Source organism: Neodiprion lecontei, chromosome 3, assembly GCF_021901455.1.
Source record: "Neodiprion lecontei isolate iyNeoLeco1 chromosome 3, iyNeoLeco1.1, whole genome shotgun sequence".
Classification (NCBI taxonomy): Eukaryota; Metazoa; Arthropoda; class Insecta; order Hymenoptera; family Diprionidae; genus Neodiprion; species Neodiprion lecontei.
This window is the reverse complement of record NC_060262.1, coordinates 32,063,666-32,088,049: the sequence shown is the minus strand read 5'-3', so window position 1 is coordinate 32,088,049 and position 24,384 is coordinate 32,063,666. Positions and strand designations below refer to the sequence as shown.

The window sequence follows — 24,384 nt, the reverse complement described above, 5'->3', positions numbered from 1 at the left end:
ATATCGTCGTTGCCAAGGCATATTAACTACCGTAACAAGACATTCGCCCAGTATCGACGAAGCAACAGCAATGCAGGTATAACTAGAATTCTATCAACAAGCCGAAATTGGAGGGATTGCATAGCTGCAGATGATAATAGACTGCACTACAATGAGGGATGCTGATCTCGGAGATCTCGAGAGACGGATATTTCTGTTTGGTAACTATAGGTGTGTTCTGTATACACACAACCCAAATGGGTTGGGCTTTATCTTCGTTTGGAAACGAGCCAGTACAGCGATACTCGAAGTACACGTTTATCTCGTGAAAAATTTCCGGGGTCCTGCAGGATTGATTTAATTGGTATTGGAAGATAATCGCGTATTCGCAGAACCACTCCTGAGCCGATAATAACGGCCTGGAACAATTCGCGATAAAATCTACACGTTAGCGAACCTCGGTAAAAAAAAGAACTGCGAAAGTACAATGTAGGTTTTTCAGGATATTTGTTAGTTTGGAAAATAGTTTGTGTCTCCAAACGCGAAAGAAACCAGAACCGTATTCGCTCCACAGTCGAATCGAAACTTAATTTAACTATTAGTCTCAAACACAAGAAAACAAGTCAATATTCTCCCCTTTTCATTTATCTGCATCCCATATTTCACGCATAACGCTTTATGACAACATTTCTGAGCTTAATGTAATGTGCAGCGGCAGGGAAAAGTGGATTTTTTAACCAATCTCCAAAAAAGCATATAACGTAAATCGATTTAGCCCTCTTTGCCTTTCAGCCCTTCAATTAAAATCGATCACGAACACCTGAACTTTGCGCTTTCTTTTTACTTTTTATTAATCCAGTCTCCGATCCTTCTCCATTAATCGTCAGAATAACCGTGACATCCTCATGGTGTTGGAACATTTCGGTAATGTTTCAGACCGTTAGCTTTGAATAGAATTTGGGTATTAACTTGTTTCCGGTTCTACCCATAATCCTCTCTGGCCGTGTGGACTTTAAAGCTGTCAGTTGGCCGTGGAAAATTAGCCCAAGGGATTCCGGTAGTGCCTCATCGACCAATTAGGGAACGCAACTTGTGATATGAGGGTCGCGTGGCCATAACGACGTCGAGAAGATCGATTAGTCTATACTTATGCGGTAAGGTACTCTTATAATTTCATTTAATTTTCGTTGGTCACCTCGAAATTTCGTTCGTACAGTGAATGTCGTGGCAATTACGCCGGGAAGCATGTGCAATGTACACGTATATAAAACTACCAGTGGGGATCGAAAAGGGGGGAGGAAAAAATCAATGAAACAAAATTAAACCCTCTGCAAGCCTTTGTAATTGCCGCGTCACCGGAAAATTACTTCAACTCGATTTAACTTTTGAACTTCTCTAGTTTGCTCCCGGAAAATCGACCTGCCTTCCGGCCACCACGTAGCTCAGCGCAATTCTAATTAATCAGTCTGGTATTAACGAACCGTTTAGCTTGACTTCAGGATTGATACTCAGACAGGAGGGAGGGCCAGTATTACACGGATCATAATTGCAAATACTTTTCTTAGGAGTCACAAAGCTGCGCTCGAGTAAACTACTTATAAAAATTTCCCCCTAACGATTCTTCGTCTCCTTTGACACGACTCGTATAACCACTTCACAATACGTAATTTGTGTATAAATTGAAAACTTATCTCGTTTAATTATCATCCGCTGGCGTTGTTCAAAAGTATTCGTTTGACAAGAAATTTCACCTGATAATCTACATTTCTGATTAAAGAGATGGAAAGAATGAACTCCTCGGCCCACGCGTACGACGGTACATATCGAGATTAGCATTTACCTGCGTAAGAAGTCATGTCTATATCAAAAGCTATATCACGTGTCGTGACAAGTGGAAACACATGATCTCACAGAGTTCCCAACGCCCTGTCATTGCGTGAGTTCTGATAACCCGAGGGGATGACGTTACATACTCAGGCATCGAAGCACGTTTTTTTGTCGGTTATATTTATGTACACAAATACATAACAAGTGTGGCTGGTTTTAATTACATCGCAGAAACATTGTCACAATTTCATGGTAAAAGTCGACCGCATTCACCATGCATGGATAAAAATGAAAGAATTCCACTCGTTAAAGTGGAGTGATACCTAGTAGCACGGATGTAACTGCAGTCCTTATACGTGAACATTGAAATCATTTTGATCGCAGATATTTCGACCCTAAACTCGAATCTACAAGTTGCAGAATTTAGCAGGGATTGCAAAAGAAACGCGCTTATTCGGCTTAACTCTAGTCCAATTTCCTAAAAAACGTATAATGCGGTCGCAAGTTCTTGTTCACGAGAATATCGTCGGATAGCGTACGAATAGCGTCGGTGAAGCCACGGAGGCCAATCCGCGGAGTCGATGCTTCATTGATTTCCTAAACTCATACCAATCACGACCGTGTGTGTAGAGCAACTATGTCACTATTCATAGTGGTTGCTGATTCATGTAAATCAATAAAATGTGCAGCCCACGTTCAACCCTACCGCACTGCAAGCTCATGTATTTATATCTTCGCAAGCATTATACGGGTGTGTCATTTGCTTGCTTCGAGTAATTATAAAAAATGTGCTGCAGGGTGTGCTCGGCCCGCATGATGTAACCCGATGAAACCTTGGTGTACGCCGTAGAATCGAACAGTCCCAATTGCACATCATTACCGTACATTATATCTCACGGCGTTTGCCGAACTTGCGCAACGATCGGTTGTTGCTACGTTGATACCGCTACCCTGCTGCTGCTGCTGTAACTGGCAAATTTAAGCACCGCTCGTTCATTCAACCCAAACACGAACATATATTTACCTAGTTTCAGTAAAGCGTAACACGGTACGTACGAACCGAACAGCTTGTCCTAAATCCCAATTGATTAATTAACCATCCGCTGCTGCATGAATTGGCCCGCCAATGGTTCGTCGGAGTTGCGAATTCTGTACACCTGTGTATGTATAACTCTCAATTATATCCTGTAAGCATGAATTTACCCGCCAACGTTATATCAAGATACGTGACATCTAGTTGATGCCGGAAAATTGGGAAATTTGGGAACTGCAAATCACGTCTGCGGTACGATTTTTGTTTTTTATGCATGTATCGCATTTACCTTTCCTCGTACGTACAAAAAGTATTCATTTCGGAAAAGGATGCACCTACAATTGAAAGGTTGTACGCGCTACGTTTCTCCGACAGGGAAATTCGCTCTTTCCTCCAGCTTCGTTAGATCTTTCATCGTTTGTTTGACGCAAGCCGACATTAATACCTATCACCTTTTACGCGCGATGTATGTATGTGTATAACCGAGCTCATTTCGCTCAAGGTGGTGATCTATTTCCCAATCTGATAACCCAGCCCGATATCCCTCGTATAATACAGTGTCGGTATAGAGTCTACAGACTGAAACAGGCCACGGATAATCCACATAATCCACGCGACGTGTTATGCAATGGAAGCCTGTGGGTCTACTTATTGTTAATAAACATGACGGAAATATTGATATGAGACTACCTGCACAGGCACGATTTCGATTTATTTGTCGTACATTTATACCTACAGTTGTGAAAGCTTGGAAAATGTTTCGTTTTCTTTTTAACAAACGCTTGATAGATTATCCTCGACGTGCCTTTTAAGATCTTCGATGTACGAGGATGTGATACGCGGATTTAACTGAATAAACTGAAGGTATGAAATGGCATTATTCGAGCGCCAGATCCAGAAATTATTCTTCAGATTCAAGTATTTGGCATGTGATAGCGTGGGCTCGAAATACTATTGACAAGTGAATTTCAACGGATTGGGTCAAAATCAATACAACCGATGTTGATTGTACGTTTGCAATTTCTTTTCGGTTGTACCGTCATTTCCTGTGCTCGTTAGTCTTCGAGCGTCAGTAATTTACGCCCAATAAAATTACAGCAAGAATAATTTAGTCACGATTTCGTATCTAGGCTTCTATAAAAAGTTGAAAACTGGAAATTCAACTTGCAGAACTTAGTTTTACTGCACGTATTCGTTTAGTACATGAACTGTTGATTGTTAATTCCAATGTGTAGCAACGGGAGGAATTTATGCCACTCAGGAATGTTCGCCATTACGTTATTAAATTGCAATTCTAATGGACTGCTTCAAATTTTGATTTGACCAACGTTACGCGGAATTTTATCCGTCTGTACACAGCTGCGGTACAGACGGATTATACGAATTATATTTTATTCTTTTTTCTCATTTCTGTATTAGCATAATTATTTTTCTTGCGCAATAAATTCCTTCCGATATTCGCAATTATACCGCATTCAGCTCCGGTTTGTTAAAACAAATTGAAATAAGCAATAAAATGGAAAATTGAATAATTTTGGTTAAAGATTAGCGGCATTACCACGATAAAGGAATGATTGGATCATGGAATATGAATAATACATGTTGATTGAAGAGGAAAATTGAGATTATCCAATTAAAAAATCGATTGTAAACTACAATTATACATCGACGCGGAAGAAAAGCAATTAATAATGACTCGTGTCATATTTATCATAAAATTTCCACCATAAAATGAAGCATTTATTACAATCTGTACTCCATTACAGTACAATACCGTACAGATACCGTACACCTATTAAAATCGAATATACATGTACATGTGTGTGTGTGTCTGTGTACATATAGGTATACGTACGGATAGAAAAGACTTGTACCCACACCGAAACGCAGTGGGGGCGAATTTTATTCAGGCTGACAGAAACACGAAGGAGCCTGAAAAGTTTCGAGACTATGAAAAAAAGCGTATTCCAGAGCCCTTGCAGACAACCATTATGTCTTTGATTACAAATTAACGAATAAATTAATTTACACCTGTAAAATAAATATACAATAATTGTATAGTGTGATAAGATCGTATAGTGTGATAACATCGTATATGTGTAAGAAACAGATATTTGCGGACCATAGCCTAGCGAATAGGCATTTTTTTAAATATCGATGTTCGCTGTATATTATATTATAATAAATAATCATATTACTGTAATTATATCGAATCAAGAAAACCAATCAAATTTCTCATATATATAAATATTCAAATAAACTAAATGTATCGTATTTGTACTATATCTACGATATTCCTGTGTACCCATACTTGTTTATTTATTTAAAAAATAAATCAATGATAAATGTCTAGTGAAGGCGGTGCAGCAAAAATGTAATATAATAATAACCAGACCGATAATAATAATGAACGGTCGTATCTCACAATATGCTAATTAATTTTTGTATTATATCTAACCGTGACACAGGCAAGTACAGTCGCCTGTTTGACGAGAAATGTATGTATCCCACTGTCTGCGGGTGAATTACCAAAGCATTTGTAATAATTAAACTATTGTACCTAATTAGAGAGACCAATTTCACGTCCTCCACAGCTACCACCAACTATTTGTATGCCCATCGGCATTTTCTTCCGGCAGTTAATTGAATTTTCCAATAATTAGCTTAAGGCACGAACGTGTTCGCATTACATTCAAGATTTATGCAATATTTTCAATTCACATTTAATATTATTCACGAGAAGCAATATTCACAAACTTGGATAATTTCATCTATACCTAGATATGTTTTTTATCATCGGGAATTGAATACTTCACTTTCAGTCTGCAGAGTTCAAATTACTCCAATGACTATAACGCATATTATGCCCGTCAGCAAATAGGATTCATTGATATTTTGTATGCAGATTGCAGAAAATCAATAGCTTACTAATTAGTAGCTTACTAATTCTGTGAGAACAAATTGCCTACTGATATAACCTATCCGATTGTCTATCATTAGCCAATTAATTGCCACTTGTCTCATACATATAGGATATATCATTCTTCCAGCGAATAATGTAAAGAAATGATTATTTTGGTTAATAATTATTGTCAAACTTACACATGTGAATTTTCTTCAATCCTTGACCGCCTAATAAATGTGTAATGAAATGCTGAAGAATTGACACTGCGAATATACTATCATTCAAAGAATACGGTACGGTATGTTTTAGATACTAGACAAGTGATGTTTTTTAAGTGCATACATACAGGAACGAAGGGAGTTGGGCTTGTAAAAATCTGTGTACAGCGCGTCAAGCATTCTTTTATACTCGCCATCAGATTAAATAATTGTATTAATAATAATAATAATATTGATATCGATCAATTTGAAGAGTAAAAAACGGCATCCTTTTTTCCAGAACACTTTGTACGTCAGATATAAATATAACTCAAATCTATTTAATTTCTTTGCTGTACTTCCTACACTATTGTATATCCGCGTACCTATTATACATACCTATATTTATACTATAGTATACATATGAATCCTAGTTACCTGTACTTCATTGTGTAATTCATGTGTAATGTGTCATTAATCATTTCACACTCAAAAGTGCATTGTATTTACATACATCTCTATACCTAATGGCAGAAACAAGATATTTGTATATGCTGCGTTGTATTATAATCTACCACTGTAAATTGCTTTATTATCTGTGTGTTTCTTCCTCTCTTTCTCGCTACTTTCGAGTATCTTTTTTTTTCAGTCATACTTCAACTAAAAACTACCTTCGTAATCAAGAAAACCAGCTCGGTGTAATAATTCTTTATACTTCAAATGAGTCGAAAAACGGTTGATGCCCAAAGGCAAATAATTTGGCCAGTGCAATACGGGTTTTTTAAGATTTTGAAGAAAAAGGCTACACGGGGATTTAAAATTCGTAATCCAGCGAATTTATTTTCATTAAACAATCCTGTAGTACATATTTTTCACTAATCTTCGAATTTAATGTTTATTCGAAAAACTGTATAGTTTAGTTCTTTCAATACTTATTGAAAACGTTCCTAATTTAACGTGAAGATACATACGTACATACTCTGATTTCGATTCAAGGTATCCGTTGGAATAGGGAAGAGTCACGCAGTACCGACCAGCCTACAGTATCGGTCAAAGCTAGTTGTCGCTTCCCTTTGACAGACTTAACAACTTTAGTCGATACCAAAGGCTGATCGGTACTGCACGTCTCTGCCCTAAATGTCTTAGCTTCACAATCAGATATCATTATCTATTAGTCAATTTTCGGCTAGTAGGCTGCCTTTAATTGTAGGTTGTTTTTTAACTACGTTTTACTTCATACAAACATAAGTATGAATTGAACCGGTAATAAGAAGTCAATAAAATTAATCAACACTAGTTGGTATAACGGAAAACGAATTTTTCTTCTCTTTCTTTTTATCTTAATTCAACAACTAATCAGCGATATTGAATTGACAATTTCTGCTAACACGACTTGAGACATGTCATTGCTCGTTTAGATCATTCACAAGTTCCTTTAAAAACTCCGTGCTGGGGGGTGCCGTTGTATAAAGACTCCCTGAAACATAATTGAACGTCAATTATTTATTAAATACTGTATCTGCTGCAAGTTTTCTATGCTGCCTTCATATATGGATCTGATTAAAGACAGTTTTGTTCAAATTGATGGATTCTACACAACCCACTCACCGATAAAATTCGTTTGATCACTGTCAATTGAGATGACCTTGCAGAATCTTTTCTGTTCAATTTTAAATCCAAGGCATCTGAAACGCTCATCTGTTTTATAAAGAGTACCATTTTTATGCGGGTTCAAGAACGGCTGTCCACTGAATGGATTTATAAAATCAGCCCAGTAGCCAACCATTTTGAGCTTAGTACAGATATCAGACGCTGCAAGAAGGAACTGTAGAAAAATGTAAGGAAAAAAGAGATATTATGAAATTGATGAAAGTGAATATGATTGGCAGGGTGGTGTTCGGGAAGAAGTATTGGCTGTATTATACTTACATATTTCGCTAACTTTTCAGTTTCAACTTCTTTGCTCCACCTCATTGTTTCAAGATTTGGTTTTTGACTGATGGTCATTATCGTTAACTGCGGCGAGTTTATCTCCATACATCCGGGGAATAACTCGGTTATACCTTTTCTTAACAATACTGGGCATTCTTGAGCCACACAATGTAAAACGGGTCGACTAGATTCAAGTAAAGTATCGTCAGATTTTTTCGGTACAGATTCATACGTATCTGAGTGTTGCGGAAAAGTATTGGCTGCTTCCATCAAATTCTCAATGCTATTCTCATCATCTAACACTATTGAACGCGTTTCCACCTGAGCTGTTGTCGAAGCATCTAGCCAGCCAGGACCAACACTGCCAGGTAAATAAAATCGGAAGCCCCTTGGCGCCAATAACTCCCAGTTGGGATTTGCCCCAAATACAGTGTTTTCCACATCTAAAAAAGACGCAAATTTTGAGTTTTTTTTCAAATGTAGAATAATGGAGCAGCATTAAAATTAGTCTTAACAACTTACTGAGCTGAATAAATTATTATACCTGATCATTATTATTTTTAATTGTTTCATCCACTCAGTCCGAGCAATATTTACGTAATATCAGTACTTCCAAAAAAGTTCTAATCATATCTGATACTAAATTTATCCAACAGTTCATTGCAACGTATAAATAATATATTCACTCATTTCATCTATGCTGCATCATTTTATGGTAAATAATGTAAAAAAAAATAAAAAAACCCTTGATCAATACATGCTGAATCATGATTGCACTTTTACTAGTCAATCTTCACATATCCTTGGTTTTTGCAAACAACATACAACTCTAAAATTAGTTCTTGAAAGTTAAACTTTGATATTAAATTCATTTTCCAACTATGAACAAAATAAAAATAAATTGTAATTCTACTGAACCGATGATTGCTGAATATGATGTGAACTGATGAGTGTCAGGTGTAATCAAAAGTTAAACTATTCTCAATTAACATATCTACGCTTGATCTTAAATACTTTAATTAATAACCTCAAATATTTTCTTATTGCATCATTCTCTCAATGCTTCATCAAATATAAATATTTCTAAGATAAGACGAAATGAACCAAGGAACCAAATTGCCAAATCATCAATCGATTCTGACTAAATATATGTATTTAACATAAGGCCAGCTGAGGTCATATTGCCAAATCTAGAATAATATTAGCCTCTTTTTCTAAGGAAAGTGACAATGCATGAATAAGGAGCAAAGATAAACAAGCCCTTTACCTTCGAGCGGTTCGTTGTTGGATTTAACGACCTTGTATGTACTTGTATTCTTTTGACTGCGTCGTGAGTACTTAGCCTTCAAAATGAAACTGACGGAGGTAGCGTTGCAATTTCTTTGCAATATTTTGGAGCAAAGCATCTAGAATAATATAAAATTGGATGGGTTAGGTTATGCCTACTGAAATCGTACGAGTTTCCTGGTGATAACGTTTTGTGAACAAAATTGGTTTGGTTTTCTAGAGTTTTTGAAATGAAAAATGCATAAAAATACGATGTAATATGCACCTTATTACGATTGAAGTATAATTTTACATACTAGATTTAGATTACGTATCGAAGACGATTCAACTACCCAGGTTTACTTTCGCGGAACTCATTTTGCAGATTAACTTAAAGCGGACTGATGCTAGATGGCGCTACGTGTTAAAAATTCAAACAAACCGGTCGTGTGACTATGATACGCGCGTGTTTTGAACTAGCGACTCTGCTTTTTACATACCTATAAAAATATTGTAACTTTAGCGAATAACTTACAAAAAGAAAAACATTTTTTCATCCAATAAAAGAAGCAGCGATTCGCAAATAGCACTCATGTTCGTACATACATATCTCTAAGAATGCATCTCATTGTTAATTATGGTTGAACACACGGCTATGTGATTGGTTTGTAAAATAGAGTCCGAGCCTTTAACCGCCAGCCGCCAGGATTCTCACGGCTACCTGCTTTGCGTGTTGCTTTTTATGATTGCTTATCCGGGTACTGAAAAAGTAAGTTTTTAAATGACAAGAAATAGCGTAGATCCTTATTTAAGCCGCCAAACAATTGGCACTATATCTCACTAGTTGACATTGTCTTCTTATGTCTCAGCATTTCTGTGAAAGAAATGGAACCCTTGAGGTTAGAATCCCCACGGTCTTATCGTGAACCTTCTTTACTGATCATTACTTAGTTTATCTAATACGATAATCTATGTTAGTAAAATAAGACAGAGCGCACACCAATCTTCAAATTTGTATTCTGTGTATTTAAATGTATACGTTTCTTATTGAAAATAATTATGCGCACAACATTCAATGTTGACTTGTTTCTAGATTTTAAAAATTCTTTGAACTGTTCGTCCCGTTGCATAAACTAGAGCTAAGAAACAAATTGCAACGAATTGCCAATTCATTACAATTATTATTCTATTATTTTAAGATACCATTCATCTTATGTCCATGTATCCAATTAAAACTATACGAATTGAAAGGTAGTTGTGAAATTCGTTATTATTGACCCTGTCTTATTGGTAACTTTCAGCCATGTCAAAGACCAATTCGCTGGACATAGCCAATCCACTTCAAAATGACAAGCTAAGCGTGAATGAAAAGATTCTTAAAGAATGTCACAACCTCTACATAGAGCCGGAAAAAGGTACAAAATGTGCTTCAGAAATAGTGAATGATATATGCTATATGAAATCGTAACTTCATATTCTTAAAAGTGTAAAAACCTCACCATCCGACCATAAGGGACAGTCTAAGTGTTTCATCCTGGCTCTACAAGCTCTGGTATTGAAAGTTTTGCAAATACTCATTCGACTATCTCTCCTTTTTATACCTGCAGGTCTCATTCATATTGCAAGTCAATTTGGGTTGAAATTACTTGCCCCAAGGAAGAAAATAATAATTCTATTAATCGGTAATCATTCTGCTGGAAAATCATCATTCATCAACTGGTGAGTGAAAGTTATAGGCCTTATTCAAAAATTGTTTATTATACGGTATTAAATTATGAAGCAATCATTATCATTTTCGTAACAGCAAAAAACTAAATATTTAACGTAATTGTTATGAACAAGGAATTTGACTCCAAATGTCTTTTTACCTGCATGATAATAGTTTTTATTGTCTTCCACAGTAAGTCTTTCAGTTACAATGATTTTTTATTAAGTAACTGATCATGATATTATTGCTGTAACAGATGGTAATTTATTGCACTTGGTGAGACATTTTGTTTTTTAACCTTGACTGTAGCACAAATAGCATAAACAGTGGCTGTGCATCTTTACCTAACTCGCCAGCAAACACTCTTAAAATTCTCTTTAGACGTATAGAAAAATTTCTACACATGAACAGTGTAAACACTTTTTGTGTCCTGCTGCCTTTAGTTAGTATTTTTAGTTATGTCCCGAGTCCCAGATGCTATACCAGTTTTTTGCTTTAGTCAAGTGTATGCATCCCTTTTCTGGCCTTATCCCATCATACACTCAACAGCTTCGGTAGTCCCTCGAATTTGTCTACTACAGGCCTTCCTCCGTTATCCTAAGTCAGTTTAAACCGTCTCAACGGATTAGAAAACATCTGCGACTTCCGAAACATTCTAATGTAATCCTATTAGCAAGTTGGTACCTTAGAGGGGGAGTATGACTGTTAGCAAAGAAGTAAAATGTATTTCAAAACAAATATTAAAAGAACACGATGAATACAATTATACCGTTGGGAAATGTATTGGACATATTATTCTGTATTCCTTGCAAGTTTGGCCATATTTTATTTTTCATGTTTCGTAGTACATAAACATTGTCGAGGTGATGAAGAAGAAAGAATGAGAGAATGTAAATTAATTTCAATCATTTTGCGATTATAAAATTGTTGGAAAATCAGGGCAAGCGATCAGAATTGAAAAAGGTGGCGAACATGCATTCTTGTCAAATGAATGTGGCGCAACAGCCAAATATGTAACAGAATGCAGCATTGAGGACCGTAAAAGTAACGCGCCGTACAATTAGGCACGTACCTAATTGCCGCATTTAATCTGTAACGATATCGGTCGAGGTCAATTGTTGCCGCGAGCGCTATAAGTTGGTTTACGAAAAAAAAAATTACGATCATATTCACGATCATGTCAATCCGCGAATGAAGATAAAACGAGTCTGACGAGTTCACCGAATGTGCATTCCAACGTTGTGACTCGGCGATGCAACAACATCCAACCGAAATTCATTTCCAAACGTAATACTCGTAAATTACGTATCTCCGGTACGTAAAGAAATCGGAAAACTTTTAAAAGTCGGATAATTTTCAAGCGTTGAAAATTTGCGTACACTTTAGTTAAACTTGACATGAATTAATCCGAGCTTTGTCGCCGTTCGCGCAATTTTACAACATGACTCGCACCTCACACGTGCGACATTCCTACAGAGTGATCAGTACTTATGGAGAAAACCTTGGATTATTTATTTTATTTTTTCCCTTATATTTCACGGTCTAATTATAATGTAAGGACTTGAACACGGACCTGTAAGAAACAGCTGCTACGATAAACGTTCGGTTTAATAGCGCACTTCGGTCTCTCCGCATCGATATTGTCGAAAGAAACGGGGCGTCAATCGTTTACTCAACGACGTAAAAATATTTATTCAAACGCGTAGTCTTTGCGTGCACGTATTAAGTTGATAATTTCTTTTTCCAAACTACCGTCTATCCTGCAACAGGGTAGATATAGGGATTGTGGTTTTCGTATCGGGCGACACATTTCCGCATTAGATTGTTGCTCAGTAAGACCGCGAGAAACGGTTACAATTATACGTTCCCAGCATTGTTACTTTTACATGTATACACTATTCGTATAATATATAATATTTTAGAAAACCGCTACTACTTTGCCAATCTTAGCTACATTTATCTTCGGTAAAAACGGAAAACTTTTGTACCCGGTAATACAGAATAAACTGTCGTTTACACACTCATAGAGTTCTAACGAACGCGTTTATCACCGCATTCGAGACACTGCAGCTGAGGCTAGACGGAATGCAGCTATCTGCATATACAGCGCAAAACGTTACTCATACAGTGTTTTACCATATTCATCAAACAGGAAATGCAAATGCGTTGTCTCTCGTCTACACGCTCTCGCGTTTAGGGACACTGCCCTCTGACCCTATCCCACCCTCTCCATCTATCGCCTGACGGTATTTTTCACTTACAATTAAACCTGCTCCATCCAGCTTCCAGACCACGATCCGAGAGGTTCGATTTCAACGGTCATTGTTACCGCTCGTCTTCGCCTCTAATCGTAGACTTGGTGCCTTCAAGCCATTTATATGCGCAAATTAAATATATCGAGAAGATAGAACGAAACACCGTGTCGTCTTTAATAAGCACTTATATTCTTTTCTCGTCATATCTATTTTCCAAATTAATTCCTTATAATACTTCCGGTTGGTCACCGGAAATGTCCTTGTAGTTCTTACAATTAGCCAGCGGTTGTTAGAAAAGTAAGCCTACGTAAGCCGCAGATGTACATTGAAATTGTAAAGTTAGAGAATGGGATAAACTCTACCTGTGTGAAACTCAAAAGTGTAGGTAGGTAGGGATCGAGGTATACGTTGCAGGAGCAGATATATCTGCAGATGTATTCTTGCGGTAATTTGTCATTCGTAGCATTCGTTTGTATCATGTACCCCGTATAATCTCGACTGTTGCTCATTATATGCCCGATGCAGTAGGTATGAGTGATCGAGATAAAGTGCCAAACGGTTCATAGAATTCCGACTGAGATTATATTAACGAGTAGGTTGGACCTTCCATGCATATATTCATGTACAATATTATGAATACGACCCCGAAAATTTTCGTCTTATCTTCAGTCCGTGGATATCTCACATCCGCTGGCATTTATCTGCCAGTATATTGTCGTTTACGAATAAACTACATGCAATCAACCGTATCCACGATATACTATTTTTTACTTTATCATTAAATCTTATTAAACTGGACCAGGATATCCTGGCAATGGGCTTGTTACACAAAATCTCATGTATAAGTTGAACTTATTCTAGGTATTATAGGTACAATATAACGCTATCGGATCTCAGAACTTTGTTCACCGCAGCTCTGCGACATTTACCGAGTAACGTACACAATATATTAAGTATATATATAACGTTAATACGTGATGCTTAATTTTGCCAAAGTGTAATATTAGACAAAATCGTAGTGCTGGTATCCATTGAATCGCGGCACCGGCTCTCGAATGATATGATGCATAAAATAAGCTTCTCGATTCAACTTTTTGTAATATGTGAAAATACTGAGAAAACGTGATTCTCCAGGGCTTAGACACCTGCTTTATGCGCAACTTCCCATGCACGTTTGCGACGCATCAGGTACAAAAAAAACTATCCATTGCACTTCTGCGTCGAAGCCGATCCCGAGAACCCCGAGTTACGTACGAATTCGTACATGTATGGACTGTACCGCATGTGTTATAGGCGTAGGTATATCAAACTTGCAGTCGACAAGTCGTTGAATTCTCCGTGTAAAAAGCGTCGCCGCGGGGGCCTGAAAATCATCGTATATTTGTACAACTTGTACGCACGTATATTACATCTACATATAACGTATAACGTTAACATCCTCTTTACGGGGGCCCTTGAAAAGCGCGCGAAGGTAAGCGGCCCCTTGCCCCTCCCCTACCACTACCCCCATCCACATCTGCACCAGAATAGGGCACAGAGAGCATACATGTAGATGTGTATACATGCATACATACGCGTATACGACATCACCACGTGCTTTGCGCAGCGTTTGTCTCGCCCCCGATCCCGCTCCAGGGCCAGGAGATTCAACTCAGTTTTATCTTGAACACCATCCGAGTCGTTTGCGGTTGCGCAGTCCTGCAGCAGAATCGGTGCGATTCTGAATATCCGAGGAATTTTTGTCGTTTGTCTCGACTGCAATATACATATCCATACATACATATATATATATATATATGTGTGTATATTATTTTTTTATTACTTTTTTTTACTTTTCAACAACTCGCCAACCAATCATGCCGAATCGACGCAAGTCTCCAAGGGTTATCAAAATTCTAGTGCACAAGTCGTCCTCGTTTGCGGTGCCCCGGCACACCGCATCTGCTGCTTGCCGGGTACGGAGAACTTGTGATTTTTGAGTGCGGTTTTGCCGAGCTTACGCAGTGACTCAATCTTTCAAAGTAAGTGACCGCACTGTGTGCGATTACATCTGTAAACCAACATGTATTATACACTTTATCTTCTTGACCGCCCTTTTTTCTTATCCTTTTACTCTTTTTTCACTTTTACGCCTGCTTAGCTATTATGAATTATGTTATTTTACTTGGAAACTTTGATTTGCGATAACGCAGCGGGTAGGCATACCGACGTATAATGCGTATAGAAATACAATCACCTTAATTAAAGCTCGCGATGTAATCTTGATCACGGATGGATGTAAGTCGTACAGCGCCCACAAAACTTTCCTGCGTACACATTGAAGTAAGAAACACATGCGGGTAAAGCCGGGATATGAAAGAGAACTACGCGCAAGCTTATGTGTTACGTATAATATGGTATACCTACTGTGTTATACGAGAATTGTTCGCATAATTTTAGAGCAGTGTTTCAGCAAGTAGACGGAACCCCGATTACTGCAAAATTATCTGTCACTGCATAGATTTTATACTTAGTTATTTCGTTACACTTTTATGTAAATATTACGTCAAGTTTCAATAATCCCGACTCGGCTGCATCGATGATAAAAAAGGCGAGCTTACAGTCGATATTTTCAGCTCCGAATGCAAAAGGCTATGTAACCTCATGTGTAATGCATGATTCACGCGGAAAAACATTCTGTGGCATAAATAGATATGTATATGAATGTGTTGAAAAAACATTCGTGACTGTCACGCCGTGTGCTGCACCGGTCAATTTTTATCGAACGATCGGCTAGTCACTCTCGATCTCCCGAGTTCGAAAACCTCGAAAAAACATTTATCTTTACACATTTTCGCATAAGCGAACGGAAACTGCGCGCAAACCCGGAGAGTCGCTAAAGTCGAGAAACGCGAGTGTAGACTGCAAGTGTGTGTAACACATGTGCGATGAACGATAATAATACCTTGCCAATGTATTGAGAATACGTGAATAATTCATTCGCCAATTTATACGCAAAAAATACTGCGATCAACCTCAGCGTCAAGGTTCAAAACGGATTGTTCATACAGTTTGCTGCGTTATTTCTGTTACTATGTTAATCAAGCCGTTTCCCTAATATATTAATTAAATGCATTTCTTCACCGCTCCCAATGTCGTAACGAATTTTTCATTGTTTCTTGTCGTGGTTGCAGTATTCACGTTTCTATTTCGAATTTCTATTTATTTTCTGACGAAAAAGCAACTCCGATTTTTTTTTTTTTTTTTTTTCCTCTTGCCGTCACTATAACTTTCCAGTTCATAAACTTCAGGGAAATGAGATTCACTAATAAGCGCTTGGAGACGAAATATTTCAGCTCTCAAACCATTTGCCAGTCAACGCCAAGTCGTCCTCCTGTCAAATCGTCCGATAATAATTGGGAACTCCTGCAATTGCTCCATAATTCGTTATAATCCGGGACATGTAATAATAAGACTGCCCTAGTCTTATCGAAGAATTTTACGCACGCCCTACGTCATCGACTGTATTTTTTCTGCGGAATTACATACATCATGCTCATGCATTCCTTTCCTATTGCAACATCGTGACGCTATAATGGCTGTAGAATTTTATCGACAATTTTATTAGTAATTAGAAGGCTCTTCGTGTTTCCAGCTAGCTAATTTTATGATTTGAAAATCCGATGAATATTCTGCTTTCTATTTATTATTGCATAAAGGAGTGATAATGATCATTTTGATGAAACTGTACCGTAAAGCTTTGCCAAAATCTGCAGGCTGAAATTACGTCGTATATCTATATGACGAAATGATCAGTGCGACTAGAAAACGCATTTGGATAATCGGTTTTTGATAGCTTTACGTAAAGTTTGCTGGCAACTTTATGCACATACTTACAAAGAAGCATTGATGTGCAGACGTATAATAAAAGCGGTATACCGATTGTGAGTTACGTGAATTTTCGCATCGCTGATGTTCGTACCGTGGGATCCGTACAAAGGCTTCTTCGATGAGATTATATTACATACACACACACATAGACACACGTAGACTAACTGTTCAATTTTGAAAATTTCTATAGAACGCACTGAATAGACCATCGCGGGCCTTCCCGCCTTATGAACGGAATGGCCAAACGGTGGTTCGGCATAAGGCGAAGGGAGACTGCGTGATCTAAACATTTTTTCTTGTCTTTTTTTAAAACTTCCTACTCGTTTTGGGTATAAACTGCAACGACAGCGCTACACGTTGTTTCTTCATCACTTCTACAGGTCAGCATTAACATTGTAAATTTCTCTCCAACTGCCGGACACTGGTTTATTTATGTCCTTCGCTGCACAGATATGTCGTGCTATTACCCGCCTCTTGGAAAGTTAATCGAACTCCTTTAACCACATCAGAAATTCGGTTAAGAACGAAGCTTACAACGAGTTACACACGTTGCATGTCTACATATTACTGTTGAACATTAAAATTAGGAAACTCTGAATAAGTACGGCTCCAAACCACCGATGCTAATGGTTATTTCGACATCTGTGTATGTCTTCATCGACACGCTTAAGAGTTCGTTGGATTCTTCATGTTACGTTTACTTGCACCGGTTTTGGTAGGTATATTCGCTAACTAATTGGCTGGTTATCGGACGATATCTAAACGAGTTGCGCTTTTGATGTAACACCTCGGATATTTTGCGATCATGATCCTGTGATCGCAATGACGGTGTGATCATGACCATGAGGTGAGCAGCTCTCAACCCCATCGACTCGAGCGTTCTCGAGTCTCAACATGTGGGTCAACGGTGTCGAGCCATGCAAGTTGGAAACTGGATGGAGTGGCTGGGGGCTAGTAGGTACCTTTGGGATTTTTCAAAAAAATAAACCGTTTCCCTTGGGTCTAGCCGGGATTTACGACACGACCACGACGCTCCGTGTAAGGTATATTACTATATGCGAGAGAAAGAAGAGCCTGCACGCTGCAGCTTATAGTCGGCTCGAAAAGGTTGCCCACATCTGGTGGCGCAAGAAACCGTCGTTACTGAGAATCTTCATGGGAACCCTTCTCCAAATGCTAATCAGTCATGCCTTGTCACATATTTTCTCCCTTTGTTCCCGGTTCAATTCTCGATTTCACGTACCGCGTACCTATTTATACCTTTGCAACTGCAGGTAATGCATGCATGTCTGGTACTTAGTATTTTCACCCTTACGCAAGCAGCTATTTACATTAACAATGAATAATGCCGAAGTAAATGTGCAGTATTTCACTTCACTTTATGCAAGGTATCGCATTATACGTGTCAAATGTGTTTGAGAATACAGGAATGTCAGTTTGAACGGTTTCAACCATTCAAACCACTATAAATATCAGTTGTCGTGGATGCAATATACTGTACTCACAATAAAGCCACAACTACGCCGTTATACTTGACGTCGGATATGAATGAGACCAGTTTGTGGTGACTTTGACAGTAGAAAAAAATTTAAATAAAACGTTGGATTGTAAAAAATTTTTCAGTTTTAACAGTGCGGTTGAGTAATCGGAAATGACTACGAAGCGAACCCGCGTACTCCGAATCCTCTGAAGGTAGTAGTTTTAAATTCACGAGAAGTGCCTAATACGGTGTTGACAAGTTCATGTTTTTACAACAGATACGGGTGTATGTTATTTTAAGCCCGCTGACGGATAGTTATGGTATAGATAAACAAACGTAATTTTGCGCCGCAATGTGACCGTAATTTATTGTTTAAACTATAACGGCTTCACGATCACGATAACTGTCATGTCATAAATAATATAGCGATATAATATATTGATATAAACTATTCTCCATATTGTCGAATTATTCGTTATATTCCAATCAGCCGTCACTACAGAGGCCAGAACTTCTTCTGTAATTATCAATTATAATAACTGCAGCTGGAGAGCAATTTGCAGGAACTAAGATTTCGAAGTATGAGTGTGTTCCGTTTTATTACGGCTTACTGAATTTCAGACAATTCCAAGATCGTGAAGTAACGGTTTTTCCTCAGCATGAGTCGTTACGATAACTTTACTAATTTCAATGTGATAAATTCAGGCCTTCCCTGTTAAAAATACCAGACAGAGTTGATAAATCCATATTAGAATCATCAAAGTTTGTCAAAGATCCGGGTTCAGAACCTCACAGCAAATACGGTTTTTGAATCCGCATCTAATACGAATTTATCAGTCTCTGTACGGCATTTCATGCAGGGTTGTGACGTTTCTCCCCCGTGTCACGAAAAAGTTCCGTCCTTATGGTACCGCATTCCCACCTGCCGAATTTCATTCTTATGTATATGATTTACCTAAATCAGTAATGAAAATAATTCAATGACCTGTTGACATCAAACTGTACTTTTTTTTTATTCAACAAGCAAGTAGATCATAAATCTCCACCGATCTGATATTAGTAGTTTTCTAAGACGCTGAGCATTTCTCAATCAATAATATTTGAGAAAATCACGGGGCAGCAAAAAAAAAAAAAAGTATCATGCATCGCGATTTTTATACCGAATGGTTTCACATCCGTACAGATCACTAGTAAAGTCAATATCGTAACGCGATTATTGGAGATTCGAAACCCACGATTACACGATATACGCTCTCCGTACGTAAATCATGCAATTCACAATAAACGCATTCAAAGCGGAGTTTACTTTATTTAACATTATTTATACAAGTAAAGATGTAAGATTACGAAATACGCCGCATGTTTCCCGTTTCCCGCTCGGTAGTTCAACCGCAGCGATAAAAATGCCAATGTGGCGTACGTTGCACGCATTGAAGATAACAAGTCTGTTCCACTAGCCGAATCAGCGTTTTGCACGCTGTTATTATTCCACCGATGTATAATATTTCGCAGAAAATAATTACCGCTATATTTTATTCTCACACCGTTTGTAACGTTGTTGAATCAATTCCCTTTGATCATTTACTACGTTGACCATCGTTAACTTAATTGTATAAAGAATCGCAATCAGTTTTCTCATCAAATATTTATCGCTACACTGGTCGTTTTTATTTAAAATTTCCGGGTCTTCTTCAATAGCAACAAAACAAAGACGTTGTAGCGTACGTAGAACGTGGTTGATATTATAGTACAGCAGACCTTACACACAAGTCTTGAAAAAAGGCAAGGCTATTTATTATTAAACTTGACTATGATTTGAATTTTTGATTCAAAAAGGATGGCTCCACCTGTTTCCAAAGTGCCTTGACAATTCCTAAAATATGTATCACCAATAGAATTTGAAAAAAATCAAATGACATTGCAAAATATTTCAAACCAATTTGCATCGTATTTCATCATATGGAGTTTTCTAATGTACAGCAACACTTACGACTGCTTTCGAATATTTACGGCCAATATTTTAACTCCTCATATTTTAAAACTTTCCCCCCTCCCCATAAGTCCTAAGTCCAAATTAATCACAATATTATTTCAATTTAGGTATGTCGAAGAACATGTGCAAAAAACTGGGGTCGCAATTGAGACGCAAGGTATTTGCCTCGTGACATCAGGCAAAAGGCGAGAATCGTTGATGGGAAATGCAACGTTACATCTTTATCCACACTTTAAGCCTCTCCAACAAATTTCGGGTATGTGCTTAAATTTTTCTTAGCACATCTAACCGTTCTTGTAGAAATTCTCAACTTTAGATATGATAAAGTTGATTCTATCGTTACACAGCTGTCAAGTTATCATTTCTTCCATATCTGGTTCATTTATCTACAACGTTTTCTTGCTTGCTTGAAGTTCCGAATTAATCGAGTTAATCAAACCAAAATAAATACAAGGGATATGCCCTGTCAACTCAATCGACATTTAATTCCGGTTGTCTTGTGTTTAATGAACATTTTTCCAGTCATTCTTTCTCCATGGCCATTTTGAAATTTCTATCTTATTCAAAAGAGGTAGTAATTTGTTTTCTATTCCTTTTATTGTGAATAAAAAGAAATTAATACAGTTTAGTGAAAACGAAAATTGATCGAAACTGTGGCGACACAATATAGTTCTTGCGACACTTTTTTTAATATCGATATTAATGTAAATTTGTAAGGTAAATGAAAATCGAAAATAACTAATGGTTCAAGATAAAACTACGAGTGCCTTTTGGACTTGAGACAACGATGTACGAAAAATATCAATGGATCCGTGAGGATTAGATTTGATCATGAGAAAAATTGACGCGAATTACTCTGTTGACTTTTTTTTCCTATTTTTTCAACGGATTTAAAAAGTAAGTTAATAATAGTAACATGGTTCTGTTGTATAACTAACGATCTGTTATCTTGGTGACGTTTCTGAATCTTCGGTAATTACTTATTTAAGAAAGAATTAGCACCGTTTGAATGAAATTAACTAAATGGTAACATGAAATTTAAAATAAATTTTACAATTTATATTCGAAATTTACCGTATGTTCGTAAATATCAAAACGCTTTCATATTTATAATATAAAAATATTTAATTCAGTTGAATGATATTTTTTTAGAAACTTGTAAAGAGCAAATAAACAAACAAGTTATGAAAAAAAAGAATACATTGTGCGCTCTGAGTTGGGAGAACTCAGCTAAGCTCCTGGTATCTCGGGTTGTGTGATCACCGCCCCTTCCTGTTTCCTTGCCTTGGTTAAACTCGGTCCCACAATTTCCTGTGGGTGGAGCAGAGATTCCCTTATAAATTGGTTCGTTTTACACAAAGTTCTCATATTCGTACTGTCGTCGAAACTGAGTAGATCTCTCTTAGCTCAGCTTTGAAGTGCTGCGTTGAGGTACAAAAAAGCTAAAATCCTTTCGTGTAAACATTGGCAAAGGACAATGGAAGTAGAAACATACACTAACCATCTCACTGTCACTGGGATTACTTGAAATGGTATGAAATACTATAAATTTAAATAATTTTCATTCCACTTGGAGATTTATCGAGTCTTGCATAATTTATAGTTACTGTATATTCTACTTAAACATTTGGTTTAAAACAACGAAGAATGGAGGAGCCATGGAGACTGAATGTAATCTGTACAAGTAGATATATTTCTTAGGACGATCAACACTCAACTGTAATCTGAAGCGTAAAGCATTGGAGATATCTGTCATACGAAATTAACTACAGTGCGGCTCATCATCGGGCACTTTGCTATTTTAAATGCAAGCTGCCTAGTGAAGGGCAACATTGTGGTTATATACCATCATCGCCAACGCACCTCAGATACCTTGCTGTTATTATTAGCATAATTATAAGTGTCAAATATATTACGTACAGCGATGATGATTTTCCAATTTATTTCAATCAAATTCTTATTACTTTCGATTTATGTTACAGGAGTCGTGGACTTCTTGTCAACTGAAATTTCAACTTCTAATAAGAAGAAATTTAGTCTGGTTACATTCGTGGATACTCCAGGATTGGTCGACGGTGACATGCAGTACCTGTTCGATGTGAACGAAGCACTTTTGTGGCTTGGTAGCATGGCAGACTTGATATTTGTATTTTTTGACCCAATTGGCCAAGCACTGTGCAAGAGAACCTTGAATTTAGTCGAAAAACTGAATTCAACGAATGCCGAGAAAATGAGGTTTTACTTATCCAAGGCAGACGATGCTGGAAACGAGTCGGACAGACAAAGGTATGTAATATCGAAAAAAAAAAAAATAATCATTATAATCTAAACTACATGAATAGCTTTCTAGCTCTGAATATCAATAGATTTCAGTCGTTTGGAACAAAATTAATTAATTACATATCAGTAGATAGAAGATTAGAAAATTTGATAGTATTTGTAGCACGCTGTTGCTACCTTTATTTAATAATAATTTTTCGAATTTCAGAGTAATGATGCAGATAGTTCAAGAGCTTTGTAAGAGACCAGGATTGAACCGAACAGGTTTTGATATGCCGACAATTTTTATACCAGAATTGAACAAGCCTTCTAAATGTACTAATCAAATTGAAGAAATCTGTCGTGATATTGAAAAGACAATAAATAGAACTATACAGAATACCTTGAACACGTTGGAAAAAGATTGCAATGATATTAAAACCCTAATTCTTCAAGGACTTTCCAAAGATGAAGCTGATAAAAACTACAATTATAAGACTATTTTACGCACTGCAATGATGGGAGGCGCTGCTGCTATCATACCCCTCGTGCTGTGCTTACACCTCGTAATATCTGGTCTGGGAACAGACTTTATGCACTCGGTATTTGGCGAGGAGTTTACGTATATACTACACAAATATTTGGTAAATATCTACGGTATAATACATCTAATCATTAGTAAATATGTTTCTAATTGTTCAGTTATCGGTTAGCCTTAAAAAGTCTGAAATTTAATTCATAATTATGCATTAAAAATCTTAATCAGTTCTTGATGCGCTTTTCTTCTTTTTCTCTTAGAGTCCTGTAAGGATCTTATGGTCGATTGTCCCTGCAAGTCAACAATGGAACATATTTCTTCTGGTGCTTGCCTTGTCTGCTGTTCTGTTCCTGCTAACACAGTCATCCCTAGGTCTGAGAACAACATTGACACGCAAGCAGAAGCACTCGTATATTGAGATGTTAGATCATGTGTGCAATGTTGTTGTTCCTAAGAAAACACAATTGTATTTTGAATACTTGGAACAGAGTGTAGGTGACCATGATTTGTGAAATTGAATATCTGTTCCTTGTGAGGTATTGATAGACATATATAACTTCACAAAATAATTGGACTAGCATATTTTATACCATGAACCTGACATACGATTTATCTCACCATTTTTTTCTCATATACGCCCTTCATCGTTCTCTATCTTTATTGTACTAGATCTATGAGATTTTCAATCCAATCAGAGTATGGTTTTTATCATACTGGTTTTTATTGTTTGCAGAAAAAAATGTATTACTTCAACGTAGAAGTATAATGATAGAATAATTTTATCGAAAACTTGTGGTATTAATATGTATTGTTTTATTATACTAAACAAAAACCTGAATTTAAGGAGATCTGATTAATTGTAAATGACTGCCACTGGCATTTTAATTACTTAAGTTGCCTGGATTTACATGACAAAATGGCAGCTATATACATTTGGATGTGAAATCAGGCATTTATTGAATTTTATAAATAAATTTGCAATACAATGTGATTTTTAAATATAACAATTAATACTCATGTTATTCAATCATTTAATAAATACATCCCTACAATGTATCACTGTGATCTGTATCTCACGGGAGGCCGACGCATACATATGTGTACAGATCTAGTCATAGAAACTGAATTATTGAAAATTTAAT

General features: G+C 37.0%; 2 protein-coding genes and 1 long non-coding RNA gene across 4 annotated transcripts; 1 reads left to right on the top strand and 2 right to left on the bottom strand.

Moving 5' to 3' along the window:
* Positions 1–6,754: 6,754 nt before the first annotated feature.
* LOC107224284 (cobalamin trafficking protein CblD) lies at positions 6,755–9,548 on the bottom strand. Of its 2 annotated transcripts, none has more exons than XM_015664282.2 (5): positions 9,457–9,548; positions 9,141–9,279; positions 7,871–8,316; positions 7,550–7,766; positions 6,755–7,418 (listed from the first exon to the last, which is right to left on the bottom strand). In XM_015664282.2, exons 2-5 carry the CDS (start codon positions 9,277–9,279, stop codon positions 7,345–7,347), a joined length of 876 nt encoding a protein of 291 aa, XP_015519768.2. In that variant the 5' UTR covers positions 9,457–9,548; the 3' UTR covers positions 6,755–7,344. The 2 variants fall into 2 exon arrangements, with proteins under 2 accessions (XP_015519768.2, XP_015519776.2); XM_015664290.2 differs by having other exon boundaries at positions 9,426–9,535.
* A 252-nt stretch (positions 9,549–9,800) lies between these two features.
* Positions 9,801–24,298, top strand: LOC107224258 (EH domain-containing protein 3). Its single transcript, XM_015664249.2, has 7 exons — positions 9,801–9,908; positions 10,441–10,554; positions 10,747–10,858; positions 20,553–20,701; positions 22,428–22,731; positions 22,934–23,348; positions 23,503–24,298. Exons 2-7 carry the CDS (start codon positions 10,443–10,445, stop codon positions 23,752–23,754), a joined length of 1,344 nt encoding a protein of 447 aa, XP_015519735.2. The 5' UTR covers positions 9,801–9,908; positions 10,441–10,442; the 3' UTR covers positions 23,755–24,298.
* On the bottom strand, positions 13,275–15,948 carry LOC124293363. The gene is made up of 5 exons (XR_006903298.1): positions 15,509–15,948; positions 15,339–15,408; positions 14,935–15,152; positions 14,677–14,857; positions 13,275–14,465 (listed from the first exon to the last, which is right to left on the bottom strand). It is a non-coding gene; the product is annotated as an uncharacterized LOC124293363 (long non-coding RNA).
* Positions 24,299–24,384: the final 86 nt, after the last annotated feature.

Coding starts and splice junctions, on each gene's coding strand:
- LOC107224284 (XM_015664282.2), bottom strand. CDS start 9,279: ATGCTTTGCTCCAAAATATTGCAAAGAAATTGCAACGCTACCTCCGTC. Junction 8,317..9,140: donor CAACAACGAACCGCTCGAAG/GTAAAGGGCTTG, acceptor CGTCTTTTTTAG/ATGTGGAAAACACTGTATTT. Junction 7,419..7,549: donor TGATCAAACGAATTTTATCG/GTGAGTGGGTTG, acceptor ATTATGTTTCAG/GGAGTCTTTATACAACGGCA.
- LOC107224258 (XM_015664249.2), top strand. CDS start 10,443: ATGTCAAAGACCAATTCGCTGGACATAGCCAATCCACTTCAAAATGAC. Junction 10,859..20,552: donor AAATCATCATTCATCAACTG/GTGAGTGAAAGT, acceptor ATTTCAATTTAG/GTATGTCGAAGAACATGTGC. Junction 22,732..22,933: donor AACGAGTCGGACAGACAAAG/GTATGTAATATC, acceptor TTCGAATTTCAG/AGTAATGATGCAGATAGTTC.